This window comes from Pelophylax lessonae (assembly GCF_965119305.1).
Source record: "Pelophylax lessonae genome assembly, chromosome: 7".
In the NCBI taxonomy this organism is placed as follows: Eukaryota; Metazoa; Chordata; class Amphibia; order Anura; family Ranidae; genus Pelophylax; species Pelophylax lessonae.
In genome coordinates, this window is record NC_138774.1 from 58,647,350 (window position 1) to 58,664,812 (window position 17,463).

Below are 17,463 nucleotides of genomic sequence, written 5' to 3' on the forward strand. Positions count from 1 at the left end.
ATGATAAAGGGTGCTTCCAGATTCCAATAAGTCACCCCTTGCACCCCCTACAACAGGACAGGGTTGTGGGGAAGAGGCCCCTGTCCCTATCAACATGAGCACAAAGTGCTTTGGAGGAGAAAGCCCCCCTGCCCCAAAGCACCTCCCCCCATATTGAGGGCATGTGGCCTGGTATGGTTCAAGAAGGGGGGGCGCTTCTTTGTCCCCCTCTCTTTCCTGGCCTGCTGGGCTGCATGCTCGGATAAGGGTCTGGTATTTATTTTGAGGGGGGGCCCCATGCTATTTTTTTCTTTACATTTTGGCGTAGGGTTTCCTGTAAAATTGATACCAGACCCAAAGGACCTGGTATGGATGGGGGGGACTCCACGCTGTTATTTTTCTTCTTTTTTCATTTCTGACTTTCCTTTGTTTACATTTTATCTGTCAGTGGGGAAGCCCGCTGACAGCTGATGAGTCATCGATTGCTAAGGACGAGGCGGCTATCTTCCCAGACCGCTCCCTAACAACCAGTTTTTCTTCATACAGAATAAGAATTGTTTGATCTTATTTTGACCAATCCGAATTCGCACTGTTTTGAAATTTTGGAATTCGTTAGAAAATAGTATACGAAACAAATTGAAACAAAACAAATTTTGAAACTAAACGAAATTAGTAACATAATGAACCAAATTCTGAAATGAATTTTTCCGTTCTGCACATGTCAATTTTGCACCACTGAGCTACACGCACCATGTCCCATCTCACTTCCCTATTAATGAAGCATTCAAGCCACTTCTAGGTCTTTTTTTTTTTGCTGCCTGTGTACCATTGGGGAATTTCCCTTCACTTCCTGTTCCAGAGATGCAACAGGAAGTTAAAGTAAATCTTTCAAAGTGAGGGAAATGGCCATCAAAACAATTATCTCAGGATCAGGTTCCCTATTGGCCAGTTTCCTCTTATTTCTTGTTCTGGGGACATTTCGAAAATTTCAGATTTAGTATTACGTTCTTGCTAACAATGGAGACAGAGACAGCATTACAAATTAACAGAGGATGTAACCTTTCCTAACTCTTTAAAAAAAAAGTTTTACCTATGGCAGCCTTTCTCAGATGTTTTATTTTAGAGTAAACCCCTTCTGAAATCATTGGTGGCCAGGAGAAAAAATTACTGCCCTTAGAATGGTGGTCACAGTCCCACCGTTACAGATGGCTAAAAGGATCCTTGATGTCTTGCTGCTGACTCTGCCAATGGCTTTGACCCTGGAATTTTGCAGGTACTATCAAAAGAGAGTTCAATCAGCCACATCTCAAGGAACCACTAGCAACTGCTGGAGTCCTAGGGTTCCACAGAACTCTGGTTGGGAATGGCTGGCTTGGAGATAAACTGAGGGTTTAGCACTGAAATCATGGATCATCGTTGAGATCCCAGAACCAGAAGAAATGCTTTAATTTACACAATCCATCTCCAGCACTACCAACACAGTGATCTTTATAGGAAAATCCCTGAGAAGTAACAGGATCAATCTAACTACAGAATGGTGGAACACTTCTCGAATTTGATCTTTTATATTTCGCCTGTCCGCACTCATAACTTGATTTATGTTACCCAACTAACCTCAAAAAGGCATGTATCAAAGTGCAACAATTTATAATAACTAATGAGGAATCATACTGTATGACTGCTGTAAACTAAATTCAAAATTCAAAATGTTTGCTGTGGATTGCAGCATGTTAGTGGTCTCTGTGCTTCCCTCATAAAAAGAATTTGTGTCTGTGTAATCGAGCAAAATATAAAATGATTTCAGTTTTGTGTAACTGCAGGAAGAGCGCGGCGGTGAAGATACAGGAGAGACGGCTACAATATGCAAAAGGTAAGAATAGATCACAGCTCAAACAGCTGATGTGTTAATATTAAATGTCCAGCTTTTCATTCAAGATGTTGTATCTGTCCAGGGGAGGAGATCACGATGGAGATGAGATTTTATGATCCTGTAGAAGATTCCCTGCTGGCCTGGGTTGGAAATACACAACAGCACAAAATTTTTCTTGTCCTATTTTGTAAGTGTCTAATCATATTTTTATTATAATAGTCAATCATATATTAAATGATAATAAAAAAAAGAGAGCAAAAATATTCATGTTTCCTTTTACCACCCCCTGCATCTGGTGTGTGTGCACTGGAGGGCTTCTCCAACACTCTCAGTGTACATCAGATAGCAAGTGGTGACAACAGGCAAATCCATCAGTCACTGCCTTTTGTGTTGGGTAATGGAAAAGATAGGAAACATTTTTGTTTCATCTCACTAAAACTATTAAAGCGGAGTTCCACCCTGGAATTTTTTTTTTTTTTTTTTAAATACCCCCGGGACAGTCAGGGCTAGTGCATTCCACAATGGCTAGCCTCTGATCTGTCCCGGGTTGCACTTACCTGTTAGGACAAATACTTACCTTGAAAACGTCTTGTCCAGCGCTGCCATCTCAGATGTGGGCAGCTTGAAGCCAGCGAGATCCTCTTCGGCGTCCTCTTCCGCCTTCTTCGGTCCCACGATGCCCTGCGCCGGCCCCGCCGTCACTTCCGGGTCGCGCGCGTCATCTCTCCACAGCTTCTGGGCATGCCCAGAAGCTGTTTAGAAGGGGATGACGCGCGCGTCCCAGAACTGACGTCGGGGCCGGTGCAGGCGCAATGATTCCTGGGAGCGATGACGTTCAGCTCCCAGGAATCATTGCAGAGCCAGGAAGTGACGACGGGCCACGGCCGAAGAAGGAGGAAGAAGGAAGTAAGGTAAGTATATTTTATTCGCTACGAGGTAAGTAAAAAGAAAAAAAAAAAATTTGAATATCCATTTCTTTTTCAGGTGACCCGGAGCGAGAAGATGGAGGTAAGTATAAAATTAGGGTGGAACTCCACTTTAACTTATTAAAACTAAGGACACACAACCACATTTGTGACTACTACATAGACCAATAAATATATAGAATTGGATAGATAGTAACCAAAATGGTACCTAATAACTGTACAAATATCCAGAAATGCTCAAACTTTTAATTATACCAATCCGCTCACTATATAAAACATGCAATAGTTAATATAGATCCAATAAGGAACCTAATCCCAGATAGCAAGCAATTGTGCTGCAAGTTTAAAAATGACTTGCTAAGCTATTGCTAGACTTGCCAGGCTTCACAAGTTTGTTGTACAATTGCAGCAAGTCCGCATCGCAGGACTCCAGATCAAGTTTCTCAGCAAACTTTCTGCAAGTCTGCTGCAAGTTCTGGTTCAGTTATATTGTGCAATAGTCATCCCGCCACAGGGGTCACTGTGGATACATTTTCATGCTGTAGACTTGAAGAGCTCTTGCTGAAAACTCACTCCTGCAACTTTGCTCTTGCCAGAGATTTGCCACTCAAATTTGCTACAAAATGGAAAAGTGTCAACTAGAACTTGTGCTTCGAGTGCTCTGCAAGGGTACAACTTGCCATTAGAAATGTGCAGCACGTTAACAGACTTACAATTCAACACTGCCACAAATGTGTGGCAAGTTATCCTTGCTATCTGGGATTATACCTCCCAGAGGCAATTCTACCTGTTGGAGCATACAGATTTATCAATTTAATAGATCCATTCATTATCAACCACATAACGTCAATCTGATATTAATATTCAACACATATTGTTAGATCCATGGATTCAGGCAGCATTCACACCTGAACATGAGCATTTACAGGAAGCTTTGGAGCATTTTTTTTCTGGACGTTTTTTCAGGCATGATAAGGATTGGACACCTAGTTACAAGGAGTTGGTTGTTTAAACTTTAAAAAAAAAACATACATTTTACACTATCTTGCATCACTTTTAGGCCTGAAGATTAGTTAAAGTCCCTAAACTTTATATGTTTTCTTAATGCACAGAGACCCGAAGGAATAAAATGGTGGTAGTTACATTTTTTTCCTTCACATGACATTAGCACAACTGTTATCATGCACAAATTTTCAGTAAATACAGTTTACAAGTTCAAAAAAAAAAAAGATTAAGTTGCGGTGAATAAACAGGTACCCAACATGTCAAGCCTTAAGATTGTGCCTGCCTATAAAATGGTGACAAACTTCAGTACCAAATATTGTCAATAAGTGAGGCTTTAAAAGCGCCTACAGGTCATTAGTTAAGACTTAAGAGTTATCCTTGTGAAGCGCTTACTCCCGTAGGAGCCGCTGGAAATTTTCCCAGGTTCTTCCCTAGTGGATTGCCCCGCAGCCAGGCACACAATCTCAGCAACACATTTCCTCAATAAACGGTCTAGGGGTGTTGTTTTTTTTATATAAGTTTAAGATAAGGTTGAGGGAACTGAGTGGGATACTCCAAAAACAGAAACTATGTACAGGTTGAGGACAGTGAACTTCCTTCCTTCTGTAAAGCTGAAGCAGAAGTCCTTGCATATAGAAAACTGTAGACTTGGCTTGTGATGAAAGTAGTTGATAGAAGCCTTCTTCCTTTGGAGCACTAAGAGCAGAGTTCCTTCAGAGAACTAGATAGACTGAGCTCCTCTGTAGTAGAAGAAGTTAATGCACACAGACTTCTTTCTTTAGAGTAATAAGAGCATAGTCACTCCAGGACACCAGCCAATGTCCCCTTTGGCAAACACACAGCTGACTTTCTATCACAAGAGGGGTAGCAGCAGCCGAAAAGTCTCTAAGATGTCTAGTACTCACAAAATGTCCAGGGAACGCTGGTTGCCTCCTTCCAACTTTCAAGCAACTTCTTTCTCCAGTAATACCAGACTAGATCTTCAGCAGGCAGCCCCTCAGTCAGTCCTTAGCTTCAGCATCCAGGCCCTCGTGTCACCCACCTGAGGCCTCACCAATAGCAAGCGCATGGCAGGACTACCCTTGAGGGCAGCAAGCACATGGCAGGACTGTCCTGGAGTGCAGCAAGCCCTACAGGCTGGATTAATCATCTCTAGGAAAAAGCCCTAAGCTTAGAGTGTATAGAATATATACAGACTCCCAGCGGGCTTCAGGGCCCTACCCCCCTGGGATTGGCCAGGGCTGCATAAACATTCACACTGTCCTCTGCATAACTACACACCTATATTCCAGAGTATTCTCACAGCTGTCTGGAGAGCAGATGGAGCTATCAGACCAGCAGCAACGGAAAACACTGAACTGGCCTAATTAGCCACTTCAATACCGAGCACTTTTACCCCCTTCTTGCCCAGGCCAATTTTCAGCTTTCAGTGCTGTCACAATTTGAATGACAATTGCGCAGTCATGCAACAATATACCCAAATTAAACTTTTACAATTTTTTAAGACATATAGAGCTTTCCTTTCATGGTGTTTAATCACCACTGGGTTTTTCTTTTTTGCTAAACAAACACAAAAAAAATGTTTCTTAATTTCTGTTATAATATTATCAAATTAATAATATTTCTCCTTCACTGATATGCACTGATTAGGCTGCACTGATGGGCAATGATGAGGTGGTACTGATGGGGCTGCACTGATAGGTGACACTGATGGGCACTGATAGGCAGCACTGATGGGCACTGATATGTTGCACTGATGGTCACTGATGAGGCTGCATTGATAGGTTGCACAGATGAGCACTGATAGGTGGCACTGATGGTCACTGATGAGGTGGCACTGATGATGCTGCTATGATAGGTGGCGCTGATGGGTACTGATAGGCAGCACTGATAGGTTGCACTGATGGTAACTAATGAGGCTGCACTGATAGGCAGCACTGATGGGCAGTGATAGGTCTCACTGATGGTCACTGATGAGGCGACACTGATGAGTGGCGCTGATGGGCACTGATAGGCAGCACTGATGGGGCTGCACTGATCATGAGGTTACTGATGATCAGTGCCCTGATTATCTGTGTAAATGTCCCCTGTCACACTTGCCAGTTACCGGCTCTCCTCTCTTCCCACTGTGACAGCATGTGAGAAAAGAAATGCCAATAACCGACAAGTTTGTTTGCATGTTATCAGCTGTGATTGAACACAACTGATCACATAGTAAAGGCCACTGTGATTGGTCCTTTACCACGGTCTGTGATCAGCTGTCTCTGAAGAACACCGATGTATAGTTGCCAGATCAGACTTGTGAGATGTGTGTGTAAAGCCCCCAGCTGATGCTGATTTATGACATACATCGCTGGCAGTGAAAGGGTTAAAAAACCTTACCCTATTAACTCAGAATGTATAGTCAATATGTTAGTTAAATATGCTATCCCTATAAGATTTTAGTCAGCACCCTCAGATATCTTATCACCTTGTGTACATTCCCCAATTTGTTGTGTAATTGGTAATATTGATTTTGAAGTGTTCTCCTGCAGAGTTTAACCGTTCACATCTCTTATAGCGAAATCTGGCCTTGTGAAACCCGATGACGTTGAAAAGTTCAAGCACTTTGCAGCCTGTTTGTCCATCCCTGTGGCCTTCATAAAGGAGTAGAGGTAAGGCAAAGCCCACACTTGTTAATTTTCTGAAAAGTAAGGGGTGCAGCCTGTCAACCAGCCTGATACAGGGGGTTCACCTGTCTACACGACACACTCATGGCATGTGAATAGCACCCTCCGACTGTATAGTAGGCTTTAGGTGGTCAGCTAGAGGGACAGAGTGTGAAAGAGGCCTAAGAGATGCAGCCAAAGTACATGATCCTTGAAGAAAAGATGAAAGCTGGTTAACCTTTAAGGTCTCGATGGTCAGACATAATTTAGCAGTGAGTATGTGGCTGTTAAGTTGACAATTACTTGATATAAATTATCCTTTTTTGCCCACCTTAATCTTTTTATTTTATTTTTTTATTTAGGACTCTACTCAAGTACAAACAAATGCTTGCATAAACACCTCCTAAACAATGCTGGGTGAGACAATACATTACTATGGACAATGGAAGTCAAGAAAACATAAATATTCAGAACACATATTCATATTTCACATTTTCCCAGTTATGCTGAGCTCCTCTACAGTCTATTGGAGATTTGTCCATCATTTGAAATAAAGAAGGTGGTCCACACTGGTGTAATCCAATGTTTTCTTTATACAAACTCTTTAAACTAAAATACAGGGGTGGGATGGGATCACTGACAAATGTTAGTGTGCAGGGATTGCCAATAAGACCAAAGGCGTAAATAGTGGGGAGAGAGTAACCCTGTAGAGAAGAGAAGAAAGGAGAGGCTGAAGGAAGAACAGGTGTAGGGGAAAGGGGAAAGTAATAGAGGTGTCTTTTAAGGGAGGGGGTCTAGACTATCATGTCGAGGTAATTGACAAGCATGTTCATCTAAGATAAGCTGGTATGGTGGCTGACCTCTATTGGCAGTCCTAGTTGGGGACAACGAGAGTCAGCATATTTTTGTAAGTAGACTAACAAATAAAGGCTTTCCACGGGTACATAGTTACATAGTTAGTGAGGTTGAAAAAAGACATCAGTCCATCCAGTTCAACCTATGATGTGTGTGTGTGTTTGCTGCTAACCGTACATTGTATACCCCTGTATGTTGTGGTCTCTAAGGTGCCCATCTAATAGTTTTTTGAAACTATCAATGCTCCCTGCTGATACCACTGCTTGTGGAAGAGAATTCCACATCCTTACTGCTCTTACAGTGAAGAACCCCCTGCGTATTTTAATGTTAAACCGCCTTTCTTCTAGTCTTAGTGAGTGGCCACGGGTCTTATTGTATCTCCTTTCTCTGAATAGGTTTTTCCATATGCTAGGGTTGCTAGTACAATATTTGTACATTGATATCATATCCCCCCTCAATCATCTCTTCTCCAGAGAGAATAGGTTCAGTGTTTGTAGTCTTTCCTCATAGCTGATGCCCTCCATTCCCCTAATTATTTTTGTTGCCCTTTTCTGGACTTTCTCCAGTTCCAGCACATCCTTCCTGAGGACCGGTGCCCAGAACTGGACAGCATACTCCAGATGTGGCCGGACCAGAGTATTGTAGAGTGGTAGAATAATCTCTTTATTTCTGGAGTGAATCCCCTTTTTATATACATCCCAGTATTCTGTTGGCTTTGCTTGCAGCGGCTTGGCATTGCATGCCACTGCCAAGCCTGTTGTCTACCAGTACCCCCATGTCCTTTTCCATCCTAGACTCCCCCCCCCCTAGTGAGTAGCTTGCTTTCTGGTTTCTGGCACCCAGGTGCATTACTTTACATTTTTCAACATTAAACCTCATCTGCCATGTAGTTGTCCACCCCATTATTTTGTTCAGGTCCGCTTGTAAGGTTTCCACATCCTGCATAGAAGATATTGGCATGCTTAGTTTAGTATCATCCGCAAATACTGAGATTTTACCATATGTTTTAAAATGTTTCCTCTTTATTATAGATCGGAATCTGTAAGATCTTCCGTCTACTGAATCCTATTGAATTAAGCAAACTATAAGGGCATTGGAGAGGTTCCAGTCTTCTCCCAAATAATAAGTATGCCAGCTCATGCTGCATTTAGTAAGTGGACTGGTGATATGAAGCAGATATCCAATTAGGTTCCATCCTATGTCTACTGAGATGAATTGGAGGATTAATTTGTGGACTGCAGACTGGAATGGTTAAGTCAGAGGGCACCTCCCAAAAGATATGCAGTAGCGTACCTGAGTGTTATTTATGTCGCCAACAAGAAATGGGAACCTGTAGGTAGACTTTGTTGAGTAGCACCAAGACTTGGTACTAGCCTGACAGCGATTTGAATCCCTGTTCCTAAAATCACATTGCTATGGAAGATTTATGTAAGAACAATATTGCTCTTTCAGACTGCAAAGGGGAGCATAACATTTTTAAATAAATTTCCCAGTTGACTATGTACAAGGGTAATGGCAATTGCCTCGGGTAGAGTGATTAGGGCGTGAATAAGTGGATGGCAAACACAAAACATTGAAGACTACCCAACATAGGTCCTCAAAGGAGGTAGTGTGTCTCGAAAGCCTGTCTTGATTGAGTATGGCCCTTAAAAAATATCTTAATTTATATGCACACTAAGAATCTAAGGGTGGAGAGTTGAGGTTTTGGATTTCTTCCTGGGCCATCCATCTGTTTGGGGCTAAGAAATGTAGAAGTCAGCATCTGTCAGTATCCATTAGGCACATATGAACTATAATTTAGATATTACAGTCCTTTGTTCCAATACACCACTGCTCTGTTTGCTATCTGGTCTGAGCTTACACTGGGCTAAGGGTTATGAGCCCAGGTGATAGCTCTTGGGCCTGGCAATTGGCACCCAACACCATAATTGGAAGTAAAGTGCGTTATATTCTTATTAGAGTATTAGACCTACCTCCTAACTTTTTGAGATGGGAACAAGGGACACCTATTAGCAAAAGTATTTAGGCATAGGACACACCCCCTGCCACGTCCCTTTAAAGGAAAAATTGATTTTTTTTTACCACTAATATTCCTTTTATAATGGCTTTTGAAATTTAGAAATTGCAGCAATTGGCAATTGCTTTAGGACTGGGAAACACTTTTCGAAAGATTAAAAGTGCATTTTATATGCAACTATATAGATCAGACCAAAATGAAGGACAAATGAGGAGGAAGGAGGGACTTTGCTCCAGATCAGGGAGGGTCCCTAGAAATCAGGGACAGTTAGGAGCTATGGTATTAGATATTTAATTTCACTCTGGCAAACAAATGGAGATGAAAGAGAGCAAATGGTGGATGAGTACAGGCATCAGACAATCATTTCTGATCTGATATCAAAAAGACTAATTCTGGGGAGCAGAAGGGGCCATGCTGCAGGCATGGAGTGTAGGTACCTAATCAAGCATACTCCCAAACCTCCCTTATGTGTTTTGAATACTGGACCATTCTGGTAGGCAAACCTCCAACACTTCTGGGTTGTGTCACAGATTGGTGCCAAGCTCTGCCCCACACATAACTCCTGGTCCATCACTACAATAGCTAGTTCCACTGGCCAATATGAATGTGTAGGAGGTAGGAATAGTTGAGCAAACGTTAGCACTAACTGGAAGTGCCGAGACTTCATGCTGCAGCACAAAGCACCGGTGTAAGAAGAGGTTTGCTGTTCAGAGTTGTGTTTCTGTTCAATCCCGCCGGGACTTGGCAAATGCGCATGCGCGAATGCGCATGCGCATTTGCCAAGTCCCGGCGGGATTGAACAGAAACACAACTCTGAACAGCAAACCCCTTCTTACAACCAGTTTACTTGAAGGAGCAAGTATACAGGCCAAGGACTGCTTGGCCCAGGTTACCACACAAGTTCCAGCTTTGTAAACCATGGCTGTTATAATGGGGTATCAGATTCTAGTTGAGAGACAGTTGTGCATTACCACTCCAACCCAGAAATTTAGCATTTCACCTTTGAAAAAACCGAAGTACATGGAAGAGTAAACCAGTTATGCTTCACAGGCACAAATTCTATTTTTCACCAAACTGCTGACTTTCTATCATCATAATAACCCTGGTATCATTTAAAATATCACTTCAATATAAAATGTGGTAATATTGCAAAAACTGGAGAGAGCAATAGAAAACAAAATAAAAATAGAACACAGCTTGGACACAGATAAGTAGCCGGTAAATGTAGAAACTACAAAAGCAGCAGTTTTATACCAGATGTTTTATAGCGGCTGTCAGTGTAAGCCTTATTATAGTTCCCATGCTTTAGTACTCCCTTCTTTTTCTATACTAATGAGCTGCTTCTCTGCTGGAAATCCCATTAGCCATATGTTTCATTAATATAGCCTGGGAACATTGTTATACATGGAGGAAATGTCAATTCTATCTGTTTCTTATGTGCATTAACAGATTTGCCCTTCTAAACTAAAGCTAGGTACAGAAGCTGCTATCCCTGACCTACTTATAAAAATGCTAATTTTCTGGCTGTCTTTGGCCTTAGCATTTTTAAATTACTGATTTGAAATAAGCATGCAGCCAGTAAAGAGGAAAGTTAGCAACAGGAACTTCTCAGAACAGGTACAGGATCAAATTTTCACATTTACAAACCCAAATACTGGAAGCTGTGCGGAAAAAGGCAACAGACATTGAAGGACTAGAACTGCCCATGGTCTCCCTGCAGCTGATTTTCTCCATTAGTGACCTACCATGCCTTGTTCTGGAGTGTGTCTCTGTGGGGGAGGCCATCTTTGTAGACAAATCTCAATTTCCCCTTTAAAGTGGTTGTTAAGTCACTTTATACCATCCTGTCTGGTCTGTTTAATAATCCTATGTGCCCATGCCCCTGTGTCTGTGTATTAAAGAAAATAAGCCAGGGGCGTGGTCTGCTGCCGACTGGAATGGCCGCATAGAACGATCGCTCCCGCTCCACCTCGGCATCCAGCGGCTCTGCCAGCACATACATCTGTCCATATCACCTGCCTCTCACCCACTCTGGTTCTCTACCACCCAGTGATCATGACCGGCAAGTGAAAAGACACTTCCCGGCCCCAGAAGCTTACGGCCTTCTTCACTCCACATCCCCAGGCCTCCAGACATGATGGCGCCGGCTCCTCTCCGTGTGCATCAGGTGGCTCCCCGTGTGTCTCCTCTCCCACTGTCTCTCCTGGACACCGCAGCAGCTCAGGCAAGTCTCCCCCTGCTTATAATTCTACCCCCATATCTGGAAGCCCAGCTAAGGCCAGATTTAGACTGGCAGATGAGTCTGAGAGAGGGAGGGGTAGCCCTGACAGTGGAGCTGAGAAGGACACTAGAGACCTGCCGGACTCCATAGAGGAGTTCCCCACCACGGACAGACCTATAGTTGACACAGTGCTCAAAGAGAGGCTGGTCTCCCTTCGAAGCTCCTTGCAGGCAGACATGGCATCTCATATGCATAAGCTCAGTAAGGACCTGCAGGCTGTCACAGGCAGAGTGGATCGGGTTGAAGACAAAATGGGTGAATTTGCCACCACCATAAACGATCTCATAGATGCCCATGAAAAGCAGGAAGATGACATGGAATGGGTTAAGGCGAAACTAGCTGATATTGAGGACCGGTCACGGAGGAACAATTTGAAAATCAGAGGAATTCCTGAGTCTGCTCCCACTGAAGGCCTCAGGGCGTTCACCCTTGGCCTTTTTAGAGCCCTAATGCCTGACTCAACGGACCTTGATCTCTCTATAGACCGGATCCACCACCTGCCCAAACCCTCCTTTCTGCCAGATAACATCCCTAGAGATGTCATTCTACGGCTTCACGTTTTTCACACGAAGGACCGTGTGATGAGGCTTTCCCGCACCTTGCCACAACTTGAGCCCCAATATGCTGAGCTTCAATTTTTTGCGGATTTGTCTCAATACACTCTGCAAAAGAGGAGGAGCCTCAACACTATTACTAAGCCCCTCCGGAATCATAACATTCCTTACAGATATAGATATCCTTCCAAGCTGCCGATCACCCATGCTGGCTCTACCCACACCATCGACTCCGTAGAGAAAGGCTTAGCTCTCCTCAGAGAATGGCAGATCCTTCCCACCTCTCCCTCTGTTCACCCTCGCGCTAGTGCCCCGCAGCACCTGGAGCCAGAGTGGCGAGTGGTTAACACCAAGAACTCTCGCAGGCATAAGTGATGGCTGCGTGCGTTATGTCATACGGAATTGGCCTGTGGAGTGGAGGCCCTTGTTGCTCCGTTCTACATATCCCCCAACCTGAGTAGCTTATTGGCTGCACTGCTATTTTCCAAACTCTCCTTACATGAGGAGGCAGACTATGTTATTTTATTGTTTCTTCCTATTTTTGCACCTGTTTTTTTTATCTTCTTTATATCTCCACCCTGTTACAGTCACATCTTTCATGGAACATATCTGCAGGACTATCTTTGCTTGGACGGATCCTCCCGCAATCGTATGCTCTGGACTGGCTGCCCTTCACCTGTTTTTTTGTTTGTGGACAATGAGTAAAGTGAAGTTCTCTATTTCGCACAGCACCATCTCTGGAATTTGTTATGGGAATTACATTTCTGTCTCTCAACACGAAAGGCCTTAATCACTCAGTGAAACGACAGGCATTGTGGCAAGAGGCTATGACCCATCAGTGCGATGTCCTCTTTGCTCAAGAGATGCATTTCTGTGCCACCAACCCGCTGCGTTGCACCCACCCCAGCTTCCCTTTCATGTTCTTTGCAAACGCTGATACATAAGTAAAGGAGTGATGACAGCCATTAGAGATACTGTCTCCTTTACACTGTCTAAGAAAATCAGAGACCCACAGGGAAGCTATCTAATCCTAGTATGCGAATTGAACTCGGCCCCATACACTTTGGTGAATTTTGGGCAGGTGCGATTCCTCAACAATCTGATGCGAGTGGTCCGGAAGGAGCAGACAGTCTCGCTTCTCCTTTCTGGGGATTTTAACCTTACACCTGATAGATAGATGAGATAGATAGATCTGATGAGATAGACTCCACGTTCCAAAACGGAAGCCCCCGGAATTGAAAACACATATTATGCGATACGGCCTTTATGATGTATGGAGATGTCTCAATGCTAATGCCAGGGACTATAGTTTCTTTTCTGCTCCTCACCAGTGTTATAGTAAAACTGATCTCTTCCTCACAGACCACGCTTTGTTGATGAGGGCCTCATCCTCCGGGGTGGGCGACATCACATGGTCTGACCATGCCCCGGTGTCGCTAGTCCTTGAGGACGCTCTCTCCACTAAGGCTGCTCGTACTTGGAGGTTAAATCCTAAATTGCTACAAAAACCTAAGTATGCACAGGAAACTGCTGAATCTTTATGTAATTATTTTGCTGATAATGCTTCCTCTGCTGGCGATCCTTATTTCCTGTGGAATGCTCACAAGGCCGTCATCAGAGGGACCCTTATCAAGCTCGGAGCCAGAGCAAGGAGGAAGCGCACTACAGAAATTGATAATCTTCTCTCCCAAATTCGCACCATGGAGACTAAAAACAAAGTCTACCCCTACACCTTCCCTCTCCCGGGACCTTTCAGATGCCAGGCACCGTCTCCGCTCCCTTCTCCTGGATAGGTTTGAATTTGCCTCTAGGAGGCTGAAAATGACCCACTATGCCCTGGGGAATAGAGCGGGGAAACTGTTAGCCCAACGCCTAAAAGGAATGAGAACGAAAATCAGACCTTATTATCTTTATCACCCGACCACTAACGAGAAGGTTTATCACCCACAAGCAATGGCCAATGCTTTTGGTGCCTATTATAGGTCTTTATATAACCTGAGGGCCTATACTAATACCCCCCAACCGACCCCTGATGTCATCACCACCTTCCTTAATAACCTTCAGATACCTAGAATTAAATCAACGGACCTTTCTGTCCTTAATGCTCCCTTCACGGTTGATGAAATCACCAAGGTAATTGCTTCTTTACCCCTTAACAAGTCTCCTGGGCCCGATAGCTTCTCAGGCGGCTTTCTCATCAGATCCTGAAGCATGATTCGTCCAAGTGACACATATGTGGTCAATTGGACAGAGGATGGGGTTAGCGGGACATAGGATGGGGTCAGCAGGGTATAGGACAGGGGTCTTTAGGGCAGAGCATGAGGTCAGTGGGGCAGGGGAAGAGGTCAGCAGGACACAGGATGGGGTCAGGGGGTCAGAGTACAGAGGCAGTAGGGCAGAGGATGGGGTCAGCGGTGCATAGGACAGTGTCAGCAGGGCAGAGGATGGGGTCAGCGGGGTATTGGACAGGGGTCAGTAGGGCAAAGAATGGGGTCGGTAGTGCAGGGTATAGGGTAAGCAGGGCATAGAACAGAGGTCAGTAGGGTAAAGGATGAGGTCACTGCTGGTAGGGCTCTCAGCAGAGCTGCTTCTTCCCACACTGCACACAGCTGAGGTTGTATTTTTTTTACCGACACAGCCTCAATCTGCAAAATGTGTAGCTGGCTGTTGCAGTTCTGCTACCTTTCCAATATGAGAATTTCACAGGTCACACCTGCAACAGCCACCTACCCACAGTGCAGATCAAGGTTTTATCTGTACAAGAATCCAAATGTAGCCATGTGGGTAGGACCCAGCTTTGTGTGATGCTGAGTACAGTAGGAGAATAGGGGGGGGGGGGACTTACCACACCACCCTCTAGATCCAGCTGTACCTTAATACCACTACAGTGTGGTCCCCCCGGGACTCGCCATAGGTAAAGAGCTTCTGCCGGGAGATAATGGTGGAAAAGCCGATCAGCAGGCAGTGCCAGTACAGGATGTGGAGCTCCCAGGCCACCATGGCTGAGGATTGGCACTGGACTGAGACAGGACCTCCCGACCCCGCAGCGGAGCACTGGGTGGACAGAGGGAGGGGTCAGGGGGACAGGGGCTGACCAACACAGGTGGGTACACTGGGACACAGGCAGAGGACGAGCCTGTCTGACTGAGTCCTGACTGTTTAGGAGCAGAGGGGACTCTTTCATTAGGTAAATTAGGTGACCCGAGGCCTAAGGGGCAGCGCCGCCCTCCTGAAAAATGCCACCCAAGGCAAACGCCTTGATTGCCTCGCGGTAGATACTCCCCTGCCCTAACCTTGTGAAACAGACAATTCAGTTTAAAATAGCAATGAAAGGCAAAACATTTGTGTATCGATTATAAAAAAAAAACATTATACAGTGGGTATAGAAAAGAATCACCTCCTTTAAAATAATCACATTTTGTTGCTTTGCCGCCTGACATGAAGACAGACACAGTTTTTTGTTTTATCCTGCTGTATTTACTAGTGCAACTTATCACATCCAGGTAAAAAATATAATGCTAAAAGGTAAAAATAAATAAATAAATAAAACATAAAAAAAAACAAAATCACTAAGTTGGAAAAAAGGATCACCCCCTTGTGTCAGTATTTTTTGTTGGACCACCTTTTGCTTTAATTACAGCCTTTAGTCTTTTGGGATATGTCTCTACTCACTTTACACATCTAGAGTTTACAATATTTGCCCACTCTTCTTTGAAGAACTGCTCGAGTTTCGTTACATTTGATATTGACCGTTTGTGGATTGCAGTCTTCAATTCTTTCCACAGATTTTCAATGGGGTTTAAGTCTGGGCTCTGACTGGGCCATGCAAGGACATTCACCTTTTTATCCTTCAACCGCTGTGTGGTAATGTTTGCTGTTTGCTTTGGGTCATTGTCATGTTGGAAGGTAAACATTTTTCCATTGACAACTTTTTGGCAGAGGGCAGCAGATTTTCCTCAAGAATTTGATAGTATTTTGCCTTATGCATTTTTTCTTCTATCCTGACAAATGCTCTAGCCCCTGCTGCAGAGAAACATCCCCATAAAAGAATATTACCACCTCCGTGCTTTACTGTAGGAATGGTGTTATTCAGATGGTGAGCTGTATTGGATTTTTGCCAGACATTAGGTGTTGAGGCCAAATCTTTCAATTTTAGTCTCATGTGACTACCTTAAATGCACCTTGAAGATTCTGAGGCCACATGGAAAAATGTGTTATGGTCAGATGAGACTAAAATGGAAATTTTTGGCCTCAAGTGATCACATTCCCTCTTTTCTAAGCTGCATCAGGGAGGAGAAACAGCAGCACACTGAACTTCCCAGTGAGTGGTTGTCGGAGGGGGATTTAGGTCAAGTCTGATCATTGGAGGAGAGTAAGCATAGCTGGAGAACTGGCCATGCAGTGCTCTCTTGCTTAGTGTGGTCAACTTGCTGGAACACCAGGGATTTCACATAAAGGAAACAATTCAAGGAGAACAGGATACTTTCTCAGAAAAGTAAATGGTACAGCAGGCGCATATCAGGAATATGAAATGTTGGGTTTACATATTCTTTAAGGCAAATGATGGACTGCAATTTATCTGACAAAAATATTGGAAAGAGTAAATCCTCTTGTTTGGACAATATCTATGAGTGCCCCTACTACATTCCATCTGTCTGCTGATGTTGTGGTGCTGCAGCACACCAGGGCTGATACTCTCTGGACAGTGTGCAGTGGTTTCTCAATGGTTATACAGTATATACACTACTCAAACAAATTAAAAGGAACACATAGAAAACACATCAGATCTCAATAGGGAAAAATCTCATTCTGGATATCTATACTGATATGGACTGGGTAATGTGTTAGGAACGAAAGGATGCCACATCGTTTGATGAAAATGAAAAATATCAACCTACAGAGGGCTGAATTCAAAGACACCCCAAAAATCAAAGCGAAAAAAATGATGCAGCAGGCTGGTCCATTTTGCTGAAATTTCATTGCAGCAACTCAGTAGTTTGTATGGCCCAAACGTGCTTGTAGGCATGCCTTACAATGTCGGGCCATGCTCCTAATAAGGCGACATTAGGTGTCCAGGGGGTATTTCCGCCAAGATCTGGACCAAGGCATCACTGAGCTCCTGAACAGACTGAGGTGCAACCAGGCGCCTGGCGGCGGCAGATGTACCAAAACATAATGTCTCAGAGGATTTAGGTCAGGCGAGCATGGGGGCCATTCCTTGGTATCAATTCCTTCACCCTCCAGGAACTGGCTACATACTCTCACCACATGAAGCTGGGCATTGTCATGCACCAGGAGGAACCCAGGACTCACTGCTGAGTAGGGTCT

At 44.0% G+C, this 17,463-nt stretch overlaps 1 protein-coding gene across 1 annotated transcript in view; it reads left to right on the plus strand.

The window, feature by feature from the left end:
* LOC309560647 (uncharacterized protein) overlaps positions 1–7,001 on the plus strand; it is an 89,981-nt gene extending 82,980 nt beyond the window's left edge. The window contains exons 18-21 of the mRNA XM_082264267.1: positions 1,800–1,849; positions 1,932–2,036; positions 6,341–6,434; positions 6,791–7,001. Coding sequence (XP_082120393.1) covers positions 1,800–1,849; positions 1,932–2,036; positions 6,341–6,432 — 247 coding nt within the window. The 3' untranslated portion in view covers positions 6,433–6,434; positions 6,791–7,001. The remainder of the gene's footprint in view (positions 1–1,799; positions 1,850–1,931; positions 2,037–6,340; positions 6,435–6,790) is intronic.
* Positions 7,002–17,463: the final 10,462 nt, after the last annotated feature.